Source organism: Pygoscelis adeliae, unplaced genomic scaffold, assembly GCF_000699105.1.
Source record: "Pygoscelis adeliae isolate BGI_AS28 unplaced genomic scaffold, ASM69910v1 Scaffold47, whole genome shotgun sequence".
NCBI lineage: Eukaryota > Metazoa > Chordata > Aves > Sphenisciformes > Spheniscidae > Pygoscelis > Pygoscelis adeliae.
Genome location: NW_008825255.1, coordinates 1,398,530 through 1,415,046, shown reverse-complemented (window position 1 = coordinate 1,415,046; position 16,517 = coordinate 1,398,530). Strand labels below are relative to the sequence as shown.

General features: G+C 34.7%; 1 protein-coding gene across 1 annotated transcript in view; it reads left to right on the top strand.

Annotated features, from left to right (window-relative positions):
• Positions 1–16,517, top strand: part of WDR70 (WD repeat domain 70) — a 145,438-nt gene that overhangs the window by 40,382 nt on the left and 88,539 nt on the right. The window contains exons 5-8 of the mRNA XM_009329454.1: positions 1,937–1,996; positions 7,177–7,310; positions 12,473–12,626; positions 14,390–14,466. Of these exons, the coding sequence (XP_009327729.1) occupies positions 1,937–1,996; positions 7,177–7,310; positions 12,473–12,626; positions 14,390–14,466 (425 nt within the window). The remainder of the gene's footprint in view (positions 1–1,936; positions 1,997–7,176; positions 7,311–12,472; positions 12,627–14,389; positions 14,467–16,517) is intronic.

The window sequence follows — 16,517 nt, the reverse complement described above, 5'->3', positions numbered from 1 at the left end:
AGCAGGAGTGCACTGTAAAGCAAATATGTTTTTATGTGAGTGGTATATGAAATGAGCAACCTTATAACATTCCAATAAATGGATTACAAAATAAGCAACCTTGCAGTGATTAATATGAGAACGACCAAAATGCTGTTTCTCCTTCCAGCAACGGATGGTTTCTGTGAAAGTAGTATGTCTTTTGTTGTGGGTGATGGCAGTATGAATCTTGGAAGCTGTTTGTTTCCTTTTCACACTTCTGTTTTTATGGAATGTGCTTAGATGGCAAGTACAGGCAGCAGCTGTTGAGCAGTTTTTTGCATCCCAAGAAATACCAGCAAATATCAATTTATAGTGCAGGGAATGATGAGGTACGGAAAGCTTAATTTGTATTATAATTATATCTTTGTCCAGGTGCTTTATAGTGTCAGTTGAACAATAAACTCATTTTCATAATCACAGCTTCACTTGGGAATTTTGAGGTACACCGGCTTCTCAACTTGTAAACCACTGAGTCTGTGGAAGTGTCTCTTCATGCCATGTGGGCTATACCTTTCACAACGTCATGTGTAGCTATTTGTAAACCTTTACAGTTACCTTTTCAAACTTAGCATGGACCACAGTCCCATAAATATTTTTTTGCTCAGGTGCATATATGATTTCCATGCTAGTACTCAAGTTCCCCTTCAAACACCTGTGACTATCGAAGATGTGCATATGCTGTGAATGTGAAAACAGAGGGCACGAGTCTTTTGCTGGCTTATCTCTGTATATATGTGTGAAGAGGGAAAGAAATCACACAGTTCTTTTGGGAATCAGAGCTGTTGTTAGTGGCAAGAAGTAAAGTTGGAAGAAGGGTAGGTTTGGCTAAACCAAAGATAATGAAAGTTTCAGTTTTATTGGAGAAATAAAGCTGATAGAACTGTAGGATAATATGAGTATAAAGGAAATCAGCCTGATGCCACCAGACTTTCTGTGGCAAGTATGGAAAAAAAGGGAAGGAATTGGCAGAGATGGATAAGGAAAGAGCTATAATGTATAATATGAAGTGTGCTTAAAAATTATTTTAAAATCAGACTTTGGCAACGGAAAATTGTAACAAAGATGTTGGGCATCAAAATGATAGATTGTGTCTGGTACATAATATCTAGTAGCATATCTATAAGTAGTCCCAGACAAATAAGGATTTTGAGAATAATGAATCAAATGACCTTTTTAGAATCTTGTAATCACTTGAGTACTTTCAGTACATTTCTTTCTGTGTAAATTAACTATTTTCGTATTTGTGTTACAGATGTTAGCGTGGTGTGTTAGATGTTTTAAACTGTAATTGCTTTCAATCTGTATGTTGCTATTAAATGAATTTCCCTGAATTACATTGACTATGTTATGGCTGCCATCGAAGTGGCAGTTGTGAAGACCGATGAGAGCTGGGGATAATGGCACAAGTGGAAGTGGGAAGCCAGTCCATGATCTTAATAAACAACATAGATAACTTAGCTCCTGTAATGAATTTCTAGATTTTTTTCATTAATTTTGTTAACTTCAGAGAGTCCTTTATTTGAAAAGACATTGTGTAATAATGATGAATTGATTAAATCACAGTGCCAAGATTGTTAGATATTGGTGGTTAAGAACAAAAGAGAATTTTCATGTTTTCTAAAGAGGAAAAACAGGAAATCTTTTCCTGTTTTTGTTCTTTATTAAGGCAGTCTCATATTTTTTTTAACAATTATTCCTCATATTTTTAGTGGTATATCCATGAAAATAAAAATCTGGAATTAGTCTCTTTTTTCTGATTTCCCCCTGCTTTCTCCTCCTCAGGTTATGGTTGCTGTGAGGGAAACCTTTCTTACTTTTATATATATTGCAGTATTGGGTTTTTTGTTTTTTGGTTTTTTTTTTTTGTCATAGCACTATTTTCACAGAGGTGGATTTCCTTTTTTTTTTTTTCCAGAACCCTGTCAAGAAAATTCCAGATTCTCATGAAATTACACTCCAACATGGGACAAAAACAGTAAGTGATAACACATTTTCAACACTTCTTGTTTTTCTAGAACTGAGCCAGCCTATGAAATAAGATAACAAATACTTATTGTCAGCAAAAGTTCAAGAAGCTAATTCTTTTTCTTAATTTGTTATTTTAGTCTAGCTCTTTTCTTATTGCAATTGAAAGTGTGTTTTAGGACTGCCTCTTTGCTTTCTTGTAATAACCCAAACGTGGCTCCATTTGAGTCAATTGTAGTCTCATTTTCTTCTTCCTTTTTGTCAAATACACTCTCTGTAATTGTTAGAGTTTCTCTTCTAGACTAGACCTTCCTAATCTAGACATATGTCTAATCTAGACCTTTCTTTAACTGGTCATGGATTTCAAAGGGAATGTTATTGCTTGAAGTTTCTAAGACTTCTTTGTAGCTGAATACAGGTCTCCTTCATTCTCCTTTAATCTTTAAGTGCCTTTTATACACCGTTCTCAATTTCTTGAAACCTTGTTCTTCCTTGTCTTTGACTGCATCTTTTCTAGGTTTTACCTCCAGTATTGCTCCTTCACTTTCTTTTAAAGAACCACTGTCTGCCTTGAACTATCATTTCTTTGTTCTCAATATTTTTATCTCTGGGTAATGTTGTCTTCCAACACAAATTCAACTGCTTTTATGTGCTGATTGATCGAATAGCTATTTTTATAGAATGGAATTTATTTTCTGGCCATGAATAGCCCTGAATCTATTCCCAAATCCTTTGCCCATATTATTTGTTGGTCATTAAAAAAGATGCTGCTGCTGTTTAGCCTCTTCAGTTTGGGCCATGACTTAGGCTTCAATGAGAAAGTAGTACTAGAATTTCTTTTATTGTTATTATATCCCTTTGAAAGCACTTTCAGCTAAATGACTGCCTACCAAGTGCATTCCTGAGAACGGGGGGGGGGAAGAAAAATAAAAAATTATTTGAGAAAAATGCTCTTTCATGAGGTTTTAAACAATCAAAGGAAAGGTTTATTTTTCCTTTATTGGATTTTTAAGAAAACCCGTGGATTCATTTTCTGTTTATGTAATTAATATAATCATACACTTAATAATTTAACATTCAACAATATTAAATAATTATTCTAAATAATAAACTTATTAAATAACATATACAAAATCAAAACATTAAGCATCAGTAATTTATGAGTTTAAGATGTGAATTTTTAATAATTTCTTAATATTTATCAGACATTTAAAAGGAATTTTCTGGGTGCTTAAACTTAAGAGTAAAGATCATAAATGTTTTTTAATAAGCTTTCAGAAATAGTTATCTTCAGAAGTGTTTATTCATTAATCTGGCATCAAACTTTGTGGTGTATCTTGGAGTGCGGAGAAGTGATAAGGCTTACCCACTTGTTTTATCATAGTGCTAGACATACAGGCGTAGAGGGAGGAGAGGAAAGAAGTAACAAACGTGTTACAAATGAAAATAGAAAGATACTCTCTTTTAAGACCTGTAAAAGATGCATTGTATTACACTAAACAAAAGTAGAGTGGATTTTTATGCACACAGTGCATGTAACTTCTTTGCATGCTAATTTCTATGCATACTGGATTTGCATACTAGTGTACTAGTGCAAACCAGTTTCCCATTTTACATGTGACAGTAATTGCTTCTTCAGTATGTTTCTTGAATACGTTTCCTAACAAACTATTATGTAAAACTTTGTGAATTATTTTTCTCTATATTAAACCAGTAAATCTTTTGAAGGCTTCTTAAAGCGTAAGCTTATGTTATTTCTAACGAAAAGGCTTTGTAAAGTGGAAGTTACAGTTTTGGAAGACTTCTGAGGTATTTTGACTGCACGAGAATGCAGCTGTCATCACCTAGAGCAGAGGTGAATTATAACGTAGGTATATATAGCACAGTTGGATTAGACTGGATGCAGTGAATGAAACAGATCATTGAAAAAAAACAGCTCTTCTGTAGAAGGACTATCTTTGTTTTATTTGTTTGTTTTAAAATAATGAAATTACTTACCCATGTCATTACACACATACAAGGATGGGGACAAATTTGTATCTTGATATCAGTGCGTCACCCCAACATTTTAAAATACAGTCTTCTCATTATGTTCATATAGTGTACTGTATTTCATCTAAACTTATGTATCCCATCTGTACCTCTTCAGTCTAATGAACGTGGGTTTGATGATGACTCTATTGCTGTGCAGCTGAAAAGTCTGAGAAAAGATTTCCCAAGCTGGAGAGTCTTTCCAGATACCTGATTAATTTCCTGGTTGCCTTGCTTGTACAGTGTAATAGGAGTTGCTGTTCCCAATGAAACTTCAGGGATATATTTATTTATTTTTTTCTCCTGACACTTTTGATACATAGGTGAGTATGAGAAACAATACATAATTGGATGTATTCTGAACAGTGTGCTTTCTAATGTCTCATATTACAGCTACTCCTTCCTATAGTAGTTATTGTAGCATAGAACACCCGAGTCTATTAATTGAATGCATGATTAATCTGGAGATGCCCAGTTTTTCTGCATGCTAGAAATCATGAATGAAATGAATGGGGTTCAAAATTTGCATTTAAATGGTAAAAGGGCCATTTTTTTTTTAAACATGTAAGAGGTTGCATCTGTTTCATTTGAAAATCAAATATGTCACAGTGACATAATCACTAAGTGGAGTTTAATTCATTCTTAGGGATAGCACAAAGCAGACATTTAAACATTTGATTCAGGGAATTAAAAAGAAAAAATACTGAATCTATTAGTAACTCTGTAAATCGTTTTTTTGGGGGGGTGCTGGATTAGGACATCTGATCATCCTTTGCATTCTTTAGAAGAATGAGATTTTAGACCTTCTCTAAAAGATAAGGTTTCTGCAAGTGAATGCCTCTAAAATAAAGCAGGACAATTAGATTAAGGAGTCAGTTGCCTGGTGAACAGCAGCAGCATTTCTGCAACGTCTTGGTTTTCTTGAAAGTACTTTTTTCAAACTGTTGGCTATATGATGGCACTGTACAGTGAGGTACCAGCATGAGGAGCAATGCGAGCCTTAAGGAGAAGATGACTAGAAATGAGTCTTTGATAAAATAAGGAATACCTAGGTGAACCTTTTCTACATGAAACTGGAAAAAGAAAACTCAAAAGAAGCCCATGCTCTTTCATATAATGAAACCTTAATTTTAGCAAAACAAATTGTCCATCTTAAACTTAAAGAATAAATTCCATTCATAACTGGTGTTTTTATTGAAACATTTATTTTCTGTAGGTTACTTTTCCATGCCCAGTTAAAAAAGGGAATATCTCATGCTAAATTCCATTTTTTAAACAGTGTTTTGTGTGAGAACTATTCAACAGTTTACACAAGTTTTAAAAGTCTCCGTAACACAGTGTATATACTAAAGCTTTAAAAAAAAGTACAGTAGTAGACTGATATATCTTTGAGACAAGGTTTTTTGGTGTTACTTCTATGTGTCTGCATTAAATCAGTGACTGTCAGTACTTTTCGAGTATACGTGCAAAGAAGATACACATGGACGAGCATCCTTATATGCAAATTATTGTAATTTTTATACATCAATATCTGGAATTTTTAATACAGGTTTATGCATCTGAAAGTAATTGGCCTGGTTTTTTGGTTTTTTTTCCCCCAAAGAAGTTCAGCGTTGGTAGCCTATAGCCATGACACTATTCTCAAGTATTATCTTTCACTCAGAAATTAAGGCATTTCCTTCTTTTATTGTGTCTACAGTTTTTTTTGTTTGGTTGTTTTTTTCCCACCCAATTTTCTGTAAGTCTGAATGTTCTTGGTTGAGTATAACATTATTTTTTTTTTCCTTCAGAATTTTCTGGCTCATCTCTTCAAATCCCTTTCCAGGCACTTTCTAGAACTTGTATTATTATTATTACTTTATTTTCTTGTGTTGAAGACTGTCTTCCTTGTTGTAAATGGGTTTCTGAATCTGGTGATCTGATGATCTATCTTATGTATGTGGGATGGCCCAGGTTTTTGTCCAATGGTTAAAACTTATCCTCTGGTTAGAGGCGAGGTTTTACCCATGGTCTGTCTAACCTGAAATGCCTAATAGAGGTTAAATTGTGTTCTAGGGGTTAAAACCTAAGCATGAATTCCGTATGTGTTTTATCTTCTCATGAAAACCTTCTCAGTCATCTTAACATTTCATGTAATTTTGAGTAATTCTAAAAATATTCTTGTTTTACAGTTTTTGACATCACTTTTCAACACTATCTCATGTAGATGACTTAATTTTGGAGAGTTAATCTCTTTACTTGACTTACAAATTAATTTAGCACATTGTCTAGCTAATCTTGTATTGAAACTTGAAATGATAGTAGTAGATAATATTTTCACAAATGAGAAAAGAGAAGAAATAATTTTGAAGGTAAATGAAAGGATATTTTATCAGAGATGCTTTCTGTTACTCTCACTTCTCCATATGATGATTTGAACACTACTGTAATAAAGTTCTTCAAATAGAGAATTAAAATAGGATTTTCACTAAAAATCCCATTTTAAACAACCTTTGATTTGAGGATAACAAATGAGAAGTAGTGAGCATTAAGCATTCTTTCCTCAAAGTTCCGAGTAGCTTTAAGTAGCTAGTTTTGTATATAAAACAAATGTTTTTTGTAAAGGTTTTTTGAGCTTTTTTAGTTAAAATAGTATCTTTTTTTAAATGTGTGATTTTTTTTTTTTAAATCAAGTTGATACTTTATTTTTTCTTTTCTTTTTTCAGAAGAGAAATGTATGTACGTACATGAACTGTCTTGAATAAACTAGTGCAAAATCTTAAAACTGATGGATGTTAAATGCCATTTCAGTATCTTGCTAGAAAAGTCTGGAGTACCATTTTCTTCATAGAAATGAAACATATCCAGATTCTGCAATGAGATGATTAGAAAGCAAACACTGTAACTTTTATCAGCTGTCTTCAGTGGTTTATTCAAATCATGAAATCTCCATTTCCGTGCTCCCTACCCCTTCCAAAGTACTCAGACATTATAGAAGGTAGTGAAAATTCAAAAACAAAATATAGATGATGTATTTTATGAAGAAATTAGCACCCTGAAATATTTTTTTTTACTTTAGTAGTATTTTATATTTTGGTGACAGCTGAAGAACTGTAGGAAAAAAAAATAAAAAGCTTGAATGATCTTAATTTTTTTAATATTTTTTTTTCCTCTGTATAGGTTTCTGCTTTGGGGTTGGATCCTTCAGGTGCCCGTTTGATAACTGGTGGCTACGACTATGATGTTAAATTTTGGGATTTTGCTGGAATGGATGCCTCTCTCCAAGCTTTTCGATCACTCCAGCCTTGTGAATGGTAGGCATGAAGACTTGCCTTTTTCACCTAAGACTGTGCCTATGTTAAGCTCCTAACAGAATGCACAAAAGCCTTGTAAGATAGCTTGTTTAAAAGGCTTTTGTATCCCATTATACTTTTTGTGGTAAATGGAATGGGAATATGAATCTGAGAACTTGTCTGCTTATGTCTTCTCATGCTTTTTCTGACGACTTGCTTATTTTCCCCTTTTAGAAAGCTACAGGTGAATTTGCAGATGAAATTGTTAATAGTGTGTCAGCAAATAGCGTGTCCGCAAATCGGTTATGAACCTCTCAGAGACACGTTGACTTTCATAGTTGTAATCGAAATTAATAGAATACACTTTCCATATGTGCTCTGCTTATATAAAATAAATGAAGAAGAGAAGAAAGTTAAAACAGTTGACCCCTTTGTAGAGAGCCTCTGTAGCTGCTGCCGGTATTTTTGAGTGGGGGTGTATCTAATTTTCATTAAATCCTCTGTTTCTGGAAGCACTGGTCCTTTGCATTGCGCTGATAATTGAATAGCTACATAGTGTGCATTAAAAAAAGTGTAAGTCTATTGCCTTTTTTAAAGAAAAAAAGTTATATATTTATTTACATTTATCATTTATATATATGTAAATTAAAAAAAAAAATCCAGGAAGCATTTTTTAGAGAGTGATTTCCATACTATCCATACTGTTCACTGGTAATTCAGCAAGTGAATGAACTGAGTTAATTTACTTGCTGCAGAGAATTAGAATACAGAGCTTGTTCAAAAGGAGCGTATGTCTCATGCACAACAAACTTTCAGATAAACACATTCATAAATTAATAACACAGTTTTTCTAGCAAGGTACTTTCTAATGTCTAACTAATTAGGTGCACTTTATAAGATACTTTGGTATGCTTAAAAAAGGGATTGAAATTTATCATGTGCAGTAAGTAGTCCTTAGAATGTCTATTTTTAATCATTATTGTCTTAAAAAGCTGCAGCTGAAGTTTGAGCAGTTTGGAAGGTTAGAATGTGTATGACTAATTACAGATGTGCCAAGAATCTAGGTAATGAAAGACGACAAAAAGTTGGGGCTGTTAGCCTGAAAAGGAGCAAAATGGAAAGGGGTTCTACTGATGTCCTGAACTGTGAAAAATCAGGAAAATAAAAAGAGTGCTTTGATTCGTTATGCAATTCTAATCTCTCTGACAGACTTATCTTGTTATAATAAACTGATGAATTGGCACATTTACTTTGAAAACATAACTTAGTAAACATGCTGCTTTGAAATAAATAAATAAATAAAATTATCCAAATGTCAAGTCACATTCAGACTTTTCTGGCATGAGTTTCATTTACATGATTAGTTAGCAGGATACAAATGGTATTTTCCTCTCCTCTGTCATAACTGAGCAGTAAGAAAGAGCTGACAATCTTTACTCCCACAGTAGGAGATTATTTTAACTGAAGCATTTCCAAATTGAGCAGAAGAATGCATTCAAATTTAGTAGTACTTGGTAATAATGGTATAAGATGTAAATATAGTATAAAAACTACAAGTACAGTGTGCATTACTGTCCCATTTCAAGGAAAACAGCTTGCAAATACATTTGTAACCTTCTTTTGGCAAGAACTGATGGTGAAATTTGAGCTTAAAGTGCTTGTTATCCCTGACACTGTTCATTTAGTGTGTTATAAGTATCTCATAAGTAATTTTATATGAATGTTCTTGGTGAAATGTACATTCTTGTTGTTTGAGTATGTTGAAGTATAAATGAAATACATAAAAATAAAAAAAAATATTAAAAATACAATTTACTGATGAAAAGTCTGGGAATTTTGCTTGTTGCAAGTCTCATGTACTAATTTTGGGTTTTTAAAAATACATTATTTAAATACCCCTTCTGTATCTTTTTGTAAACATAAAACTGGAACTATAGCTCTGTCTAGTAACAAGATCCAAACTTAAGAAACAGTTATTTCATGCTGACACTGAGGCATGCTGGTGAGCACTATGTGGAATATTATATAACTTAGGCCCAGGTGTATATATATTCTTACATTATTTTTTTCACTATGGAATTTATTGCAAGGACTATTAGCATTCACAGACCTTAATTTCAAAGAATTCTGAAGAGTGCTGGTATGGCAGCTTTAGGTGTTAGCAGAAATCCAGTTCTGGAGCCATAAATTTAATTTCATTTTAAGAATAAAAAAGCCTGAGAACAATTCTGTGTTGTCCAGACTCCATTTTGTAGCATAGTATCAGGTTACTCTGTTAATTTCTCCTTGGATTTGGGATGTAAGGGGAGGGAAAAAAAAAGAGCCTGGCAGAAAACTAGTACCTTCAAACCACACCTTGGTGTTAAAGGCAAAGGCAAGGGTAAGGCAAAGCTGTGTTACATGTGCAGAAATTATTTGTGTGTCATGATTCTCCCCATGTATGTAGCTCTGTTCTGCAGGTCCTGGCAGAAAGTACTATGAACATTTGGCAGATTTAAACCAAAATGACTTGGATTAATGCTATTAAAGGGAACTGTTTTTGTAAGTTTCCCAAGACTTTTGCTTTAACATTAATAAGAACCAAAAATGTTTTCTTTAAGAACTGCCTCTGCAGAGCCTCGCTCTTGGTCATACTCCAATAAACAGCTGAAAAGCGGTAACTTCTGGGGCTTTGCAAATGCCCTGCTTATAGAACCAATTTTTCGACATGATTTTAAAAGCTGTATTGCACAGTCACAAAAGGTTTTGGGTTTTTTTTTTCCTTTAGGTAAAGGTTGTGGAAATCTTTTCTCTCAGACTAATTTTTTCACATGACTGATTTGATGAATTATCAGTTATCTTCCCATTGTGCTAAGTGCTGTAAAATCAGGAGCTTTTCCTTGTTAGAAGAAACTTCAAATCTAAATCTAAGATGAAAACAAAGTTCGTTCAAACACGCTGATACAGAACTACAAAGAAGCAATGAGACAATATTGGTCAAATTATGAACTGTGCCATGTGAACAGTATTAATGTCTGCGGTTTTAATTTCAGTACTTCAGTGTCTGAAAAACAGTTTTCTCGGAAGACTCTGTGGGCCTTTACATATTGTGGATTCTCACAAAAATCAGATTTTACTTCTGGGCAAGCTGTTCGATCCTATCTAGTGGCCAAATCAATCAAAAAATTATCTTTTAGTGCAGTTTTTAAATGTTTAATTTTGGTTCTTACATTTCAACAATAAAAAGTGCAAAACACGAATCTATGCTTTGGAGATGGGTATTTTCTTCTGACAATTTCAGCATTAGAGTGTGAGGAATATAACTAGATAAGTATTTCATTCTGCATGCAGTACTCAGGTAGGGCTCAGGAATATTTTGAGCTTTGTACGAATCATGTGATGCGGCAAGAGCACTTAGAAGTACAACTGGGGAAGGTTTTTTAATTCTGAAGACGTGAGTGTTGCTCTAAAGCTGAATCTGATGGATTCTTTAGTCTAGGTTTATCAGCTGCCTGCAGAGAATATTCTACTCTTGTGGATTTCTTTTTAATTTTTTCAGTGTTTCCTCTGAGCTTAATGTGACTGGCCTTCCTTCTCCTCTTCTGAGCAAGTATCCATTTTTGCTCTTGAGGCTCAGGATGCTTTTTCAGACATTGCCTGTGATCTATTTTGGAAATTCCCAGATTTGAGTGTCTCCTTTCTACTAAAAATCAGAGTTTATAACACTTCGGCCAATTTGGCTGCCAGTTTGTATTACATAATAGGATGCTTGAAGCAGTCTGGCTTTTGAATCATAATGTAATCAGTCTTGCCAAACATCTTTTGAATGAGAAACTCATGCTTAGTTTACATTACTATGATCAATGCAGAACTTTTAAAATATGTATTACAATGTTTTACTTGTTTTGTGTAGTAACGTACAGTTTGAAGACAGATTTAACAGATAATAGCCACTGCTGAGTCAGTCATGAAGTCACTACCATATAAGATGTGAAATGTTAAATTATTAAATTACAAGTTGCATAGTCAGTTTTGATTATCTGAGTGTTAATTTTACTGATGTGAAATTGTGTTAGAAGTAGTTTCCTTAAAGTTACTGGGATTTGAATGCACATGGTTATGTTCTTCACCAAAAGGAAGATACTCCTTTGAGGACAGTTTGGATGCCATGGGAATCCAAATCTAGCTGGCAAATGCATTCCAGTCCTTAATTTGCAGTTAATTTAGTTGCAGAGCTGAAGCATTAATATAAAGTGATGTTATTGTGCATGTTCTGTTAATGTGCCGGCATATAAATTCTGACAGGTGTGGAGTGGATAGACTGCTTTGTGTTCTTTGCCGTCCTTGTAATGGAGTATGGCTGGGTAGGGGATCAAAGGGTTATCTGCTTCAGATACAGCAATTGCAGTGAACTTTGTTCATAAAGCAGAATGCTGAGAGAAGAATCTGAAGCTGGAAATGGATTTCTCACTCATCAGCCGTCTTCCCACTTTCAGTCAATAATTTTTGTCGTTTTGGTATTAGTCCATGATTTCTGTTCCAGGTTTTCTCAATCAATAGAAGACGTATGTAAGAAAACGTTTACAGCAAACGACCAATCATCTAAGGCATAGTAGACTAGGCAGATTGTTATCTACTGTCATGTTTCCAGGGTTGATGGTATATTTAACTTATCTAAGATTCTGATGAAACTGTAGCCCTGAACATAGAAAAAGATGCAAGAATGCTGATATACGACAAATTTCCTGGTGTACAATGTACAGTGGAGCTTTATGTAGGACTACGACATCCTTCTGTAGTAATTTATAGATTACTGTAAATCCACGTGTTGCTTTTGAGAAGATGAAAAAGAATTTTCAGCCCTGAAGAGCTGAATCTGACACATACTATTTTTCACTTGGAGTTTTAAGAGCATTCTTAAATATGTTTGCCAGAAATGACATTTTACGTGCCAACTTTGTAAATAATATTGTTTGATGTGCTGTGTGGTTGAAGAAGGAAATGTGACACACACACACACAGAGGAATAAAAAGCTCTAATCCATTAATCTCAGATCTGTTTTCTTCCCACCTTTTTGGTATAGGAATGTGTATGGGTCTATTTCTGCAATACGTTTTCTCACCATTGGCTTTTCTGTTTTAGGGTAGACTTACAGGAACTGAAGTCAATTGAAACATTTTATTTCTTTTTCTTTTCTTTTTAGTCACCAAATCAAATCTTTACAGTATAGCAGCACAGGAGATGTCATTCTCGTTGTCTCTGGTAACTCTCAGGCAAAAGTTCTTGACAGAGATGGCTTCCCAGTAATGGAATGCATAAAAGGAGACCAATACATTGTGGACATGACAAACACAAAGGTAAGTCAGAAATTAATTGAATGCCAGAAGACAGTATTTTTTCTCTTGACAAGAAACCTCATGAAGTTCAGTAAGGAAGAATGCAAGCCCTGTCTCTTGGAAACGATAGTCCCATGTATTGATACATGCTGGAAGTTGTGGTACCTTCATCCATGGAGGTTTTCAAGACCCAGCTAGGCAAAGCCATGGCTGACCTGATCTGGTGTTGGCTATAATCTGGCTTTGAGCGGGAAGTTGACCTAGGTGAACTCAAGAGGTCTCTTCCAACTAACGTTTCTATGATACTACAACAAATTCATCTATTTAAAAGTGTATCTTGTAAAAATTGTGAGCTTCCTCCATATCCTTGTCCAACTAACCCCCCAAAAATATTAGAAACTATTGATCTGTCTAGTCTCTTGCTTTCTTCTACCCTCCATTCTTTTGCTGATATCATTTACCTCTTTCAAGGCAGGCATTGGAGGTTGTTATTATTGTCTTGCACGCATGGCATACAAGTAACTAATAAGCAACAATGTGTACATTTTTAATGGTAGTTAAAAATGCAAATGAAGAAGGGCTGATTCATAGTTTTGAAGTATTTTAACAACCGTTGATTGGGTTTTGACCACTTTGCCTTCGTATTTCCACAAACTGTGTGAGACAACGATTCTGTTACATAGATGATTTAAATTAAGGTCAGTTTTTTAAATAGCTTAAGCCTAAAAAGTAATAACAAAATCTACTCCTCAAACTGATGATAAAGTTGATTTATTTATTGCTTGTAAAGTATATTGCCAAATATACTAGGCTAAATGCTGTTTTGCCTAAAGCTGTTCTTGTCAGATGACTATTTCTTTTGGCTAGTGATATGTATATAAAGCCATCAAATAGTAACATCTGCTTTAGTTCTTGTTTACTTAAAAATAATTCAGATTTTCTCTCTCTTGTAAACATCTAGAATTACAGTGTATTGTGGTCCAACAGTTGAAATGCTAAAATATTTGTTATATCGCCCCATTAACTTTTCAGTATTTCTCTCCATATTTGTGCTTAAAGCAAACTGAAGTAATTCCAGCGTTGCAGTAGTTTCCAAATTTCTGTTTGAATGTAGTCAATGAGCATGTGCCTGTACTTCAAAGAAGTAAAGCCAACTGGACAATATATATTCATAGTCACCATATAATGGCAATTGCTCACTTTGGATAAAATCCTTACCTTCTGTTTTTTCCATCCTAAAGAAACAGGGCTGACTACTCAATTTGCAGCTTCTAATATTTTATGAAAAACTCACATGAGGTTAAATCCATCTTGACTCTCGAATTCTGTTTCCTCAGACCAACAAGGTCTTTGGCTAGTGTAGTTTCGCACTGAGTATGTATATTGTGTCACCCTGGTAATTCTTGTAATTCCTGTTATTTTTGTGTAGCTTGGAACAATTTGCATGACACCATATTGATGCCTATTGTTTCATCCTTTCTCTGCATTATAGTCCTCCCAAGAGAAAAAAGGGAAGTATGATTCCATGCCATTTTCTGAAAGAAAAAATACAAATAGAAGAATGACAGGCTTTTTGTAATTCAAAAATGAAAACAAGCAAGCATGAAATGGATTAGATCTGTTAAATCATTGTGAAGTCAGCCAGCCATTGCTGTGGTTAGAAGAGTCTGATTCGGCCCTCAGCTTTCATGTGACTCCACCTGAAGGATTTGGAGTAAAATATATAAAATCTTGTAAAACATCTTACAAAACCTTGTAAGACCTCCTTGTGTTTATTTCCTTAGGGTCACACAGCAATGCTCAATTCAGGCTGTTGGCATCCAAAAATAAAGGAAGAATTTTTGACATGTTCTAATGATGGGTGAGTATTGAGGTCTATCTTTGTCAGTTTTTTGAGAGGCTTGTTTGGCTTCTGTGTTTTAATATTGTGCCCTGATTTGCTTTAGATATTGTCCTTTTAAATCTTGAGCAAGTGCTCAGGACAATGTTAGGTGAGATCTGGAAGCAAAAATTTTATTCGTTTCAGCTCTAGATAATTCATGTATTTTGTCTGTATTATGTTAGTTTTGTAATTTAAAATTACTTCTAATGATATTTCATGAAAGTTGTTGGTTAAATATGTTTTTACAAAAATTCTTGGACAAAATTTAACTTTACCCAGCATATCTTCAGAGTAGAATAATTCCTGTGTAGAGAGTCAAATGTAACTGAATTCGCTGGGAAGACAGAGTATTTCAATTGGAAGTTGCAAGTTTTATGTTGTGTAATTCAATATTGATGGATGTTGTTTGACAAGTGTCAGAGACTGTTAGAAATTATTTTGTGGCTTCAGTCTTGATCTTTGTGGTTAGAATCAAACTGCAAAATGCCACTGTGGCAATTGCATTAATAAATAAAGTTACTGCAGTTGTCAGTTGCAAGATCATGAATGATTTTTGAACCGATGTTTCAAATATGCAGTTTCCTTTACTCCAGAGTGACAGTGAGTGGGACGACTGAATTGGCCCACTAATGTATCTGTAGTGTGGTCCATGGTAAACAGAAGACTCCAATTATCACTTACTTTAAATGACATGTGGTTTTTTTTTCCTAAAAGGGACCGACTTACTGGTTTAACACACATGTACATGAAAAAATGATTTTAATAGGAAAATTCACAATTTCTCATAAGACTGTAGCAGAAGGAAAAAAAACTTAAATACTACAATGTGCTTTATGGAGCAATTCAATTGTAAAAATACATGCAAGTTAAGCCGACTATATATTTTTCCCAGCTTGTAGACGCAAAGGTTTTACTTCCATAGTAGAAATACTTATTAAATGGTAGAATAGATACTTTAAAAAGATTGTTGCTCTTTTGAATGTACTTATACATTAGTACAGCTTCTTAATTAGGTTGACTAGTTTGTAGATAGTGAAAAACAAAGTGAGATACTATAAATTATGAAGATTGTCCAATTTTGTCCCATCTAAGCAAGTTTCTAACTAATATACCAAATATGGGTTCAGTGCATCCCTGATGCTTGAATTGCTGTGAATTGAAATGGTCTGGTCAAGTAAGTAAAATCCAGATAAACACTACTATAAATGGCTGCATAATTGCATTTTCAGAGACACTACATGGCTGACATTACAGAAAAAATATTTTAAACACATTTCATTTTGTTTCATGCTAGTGACAGGTCTTTCCAGGATTTGGACATGTCATGTGAAAAGAAACAATTTGGATTGCTTAATTTGCAACACAGGACTTAAAGACAGTATTCCATCTGTGAAATTTAATAATAACAGAAACTATAAAGTCTCCAAAGTTTAATCAGTAATTCATCTTAAGATTGGAGCTGTAAACTAGAATAGAATAGTTCCAGTTGGAAGGGACCTACAATGATCATCTAGTTCAACTGCCTGACCAATTCAGGGCTGACCAAAAGTTAAAGCTTGTTGTTAAAGGCATTGTCCAAATGCCTCTCGAACACTGACAGGCTTGGGGCATCGACCACCTCTCTAGGAAGCCTGTTCCAGTGTTTGACCACCCTCTTGGTACAGAAATGCTTCCTAATGTCCAGTCTAAACCTCCCCTGGGCACCAGGGAGAAGAGCTCAGCACCTCCCTCTCCATGTCCCCTCCTCAGGAAGCTGTAGAGAGCAATGAGGTCGCCCCTCAGCCTCCTTTTCTCCAAACTAGACAAGCCCACAGTCCTCAGCCGCTCCTCACAGGGCATGCCTTCCAGCCCTTTCACCAGCTTTGTTGCCCTCCTCTGGAGGCATTCAAGGACCTTCACGTCCTTCTTAAATTGTGGGGCCCGGAACTGCACCCAGCACTCAAGGTGAGGCCGCACCAATGCTGAATACAGCGGGACAATCACCTCTTTTGACCGGCTGGTTATGCTGTGCTTGATGCACCCCAGGATGC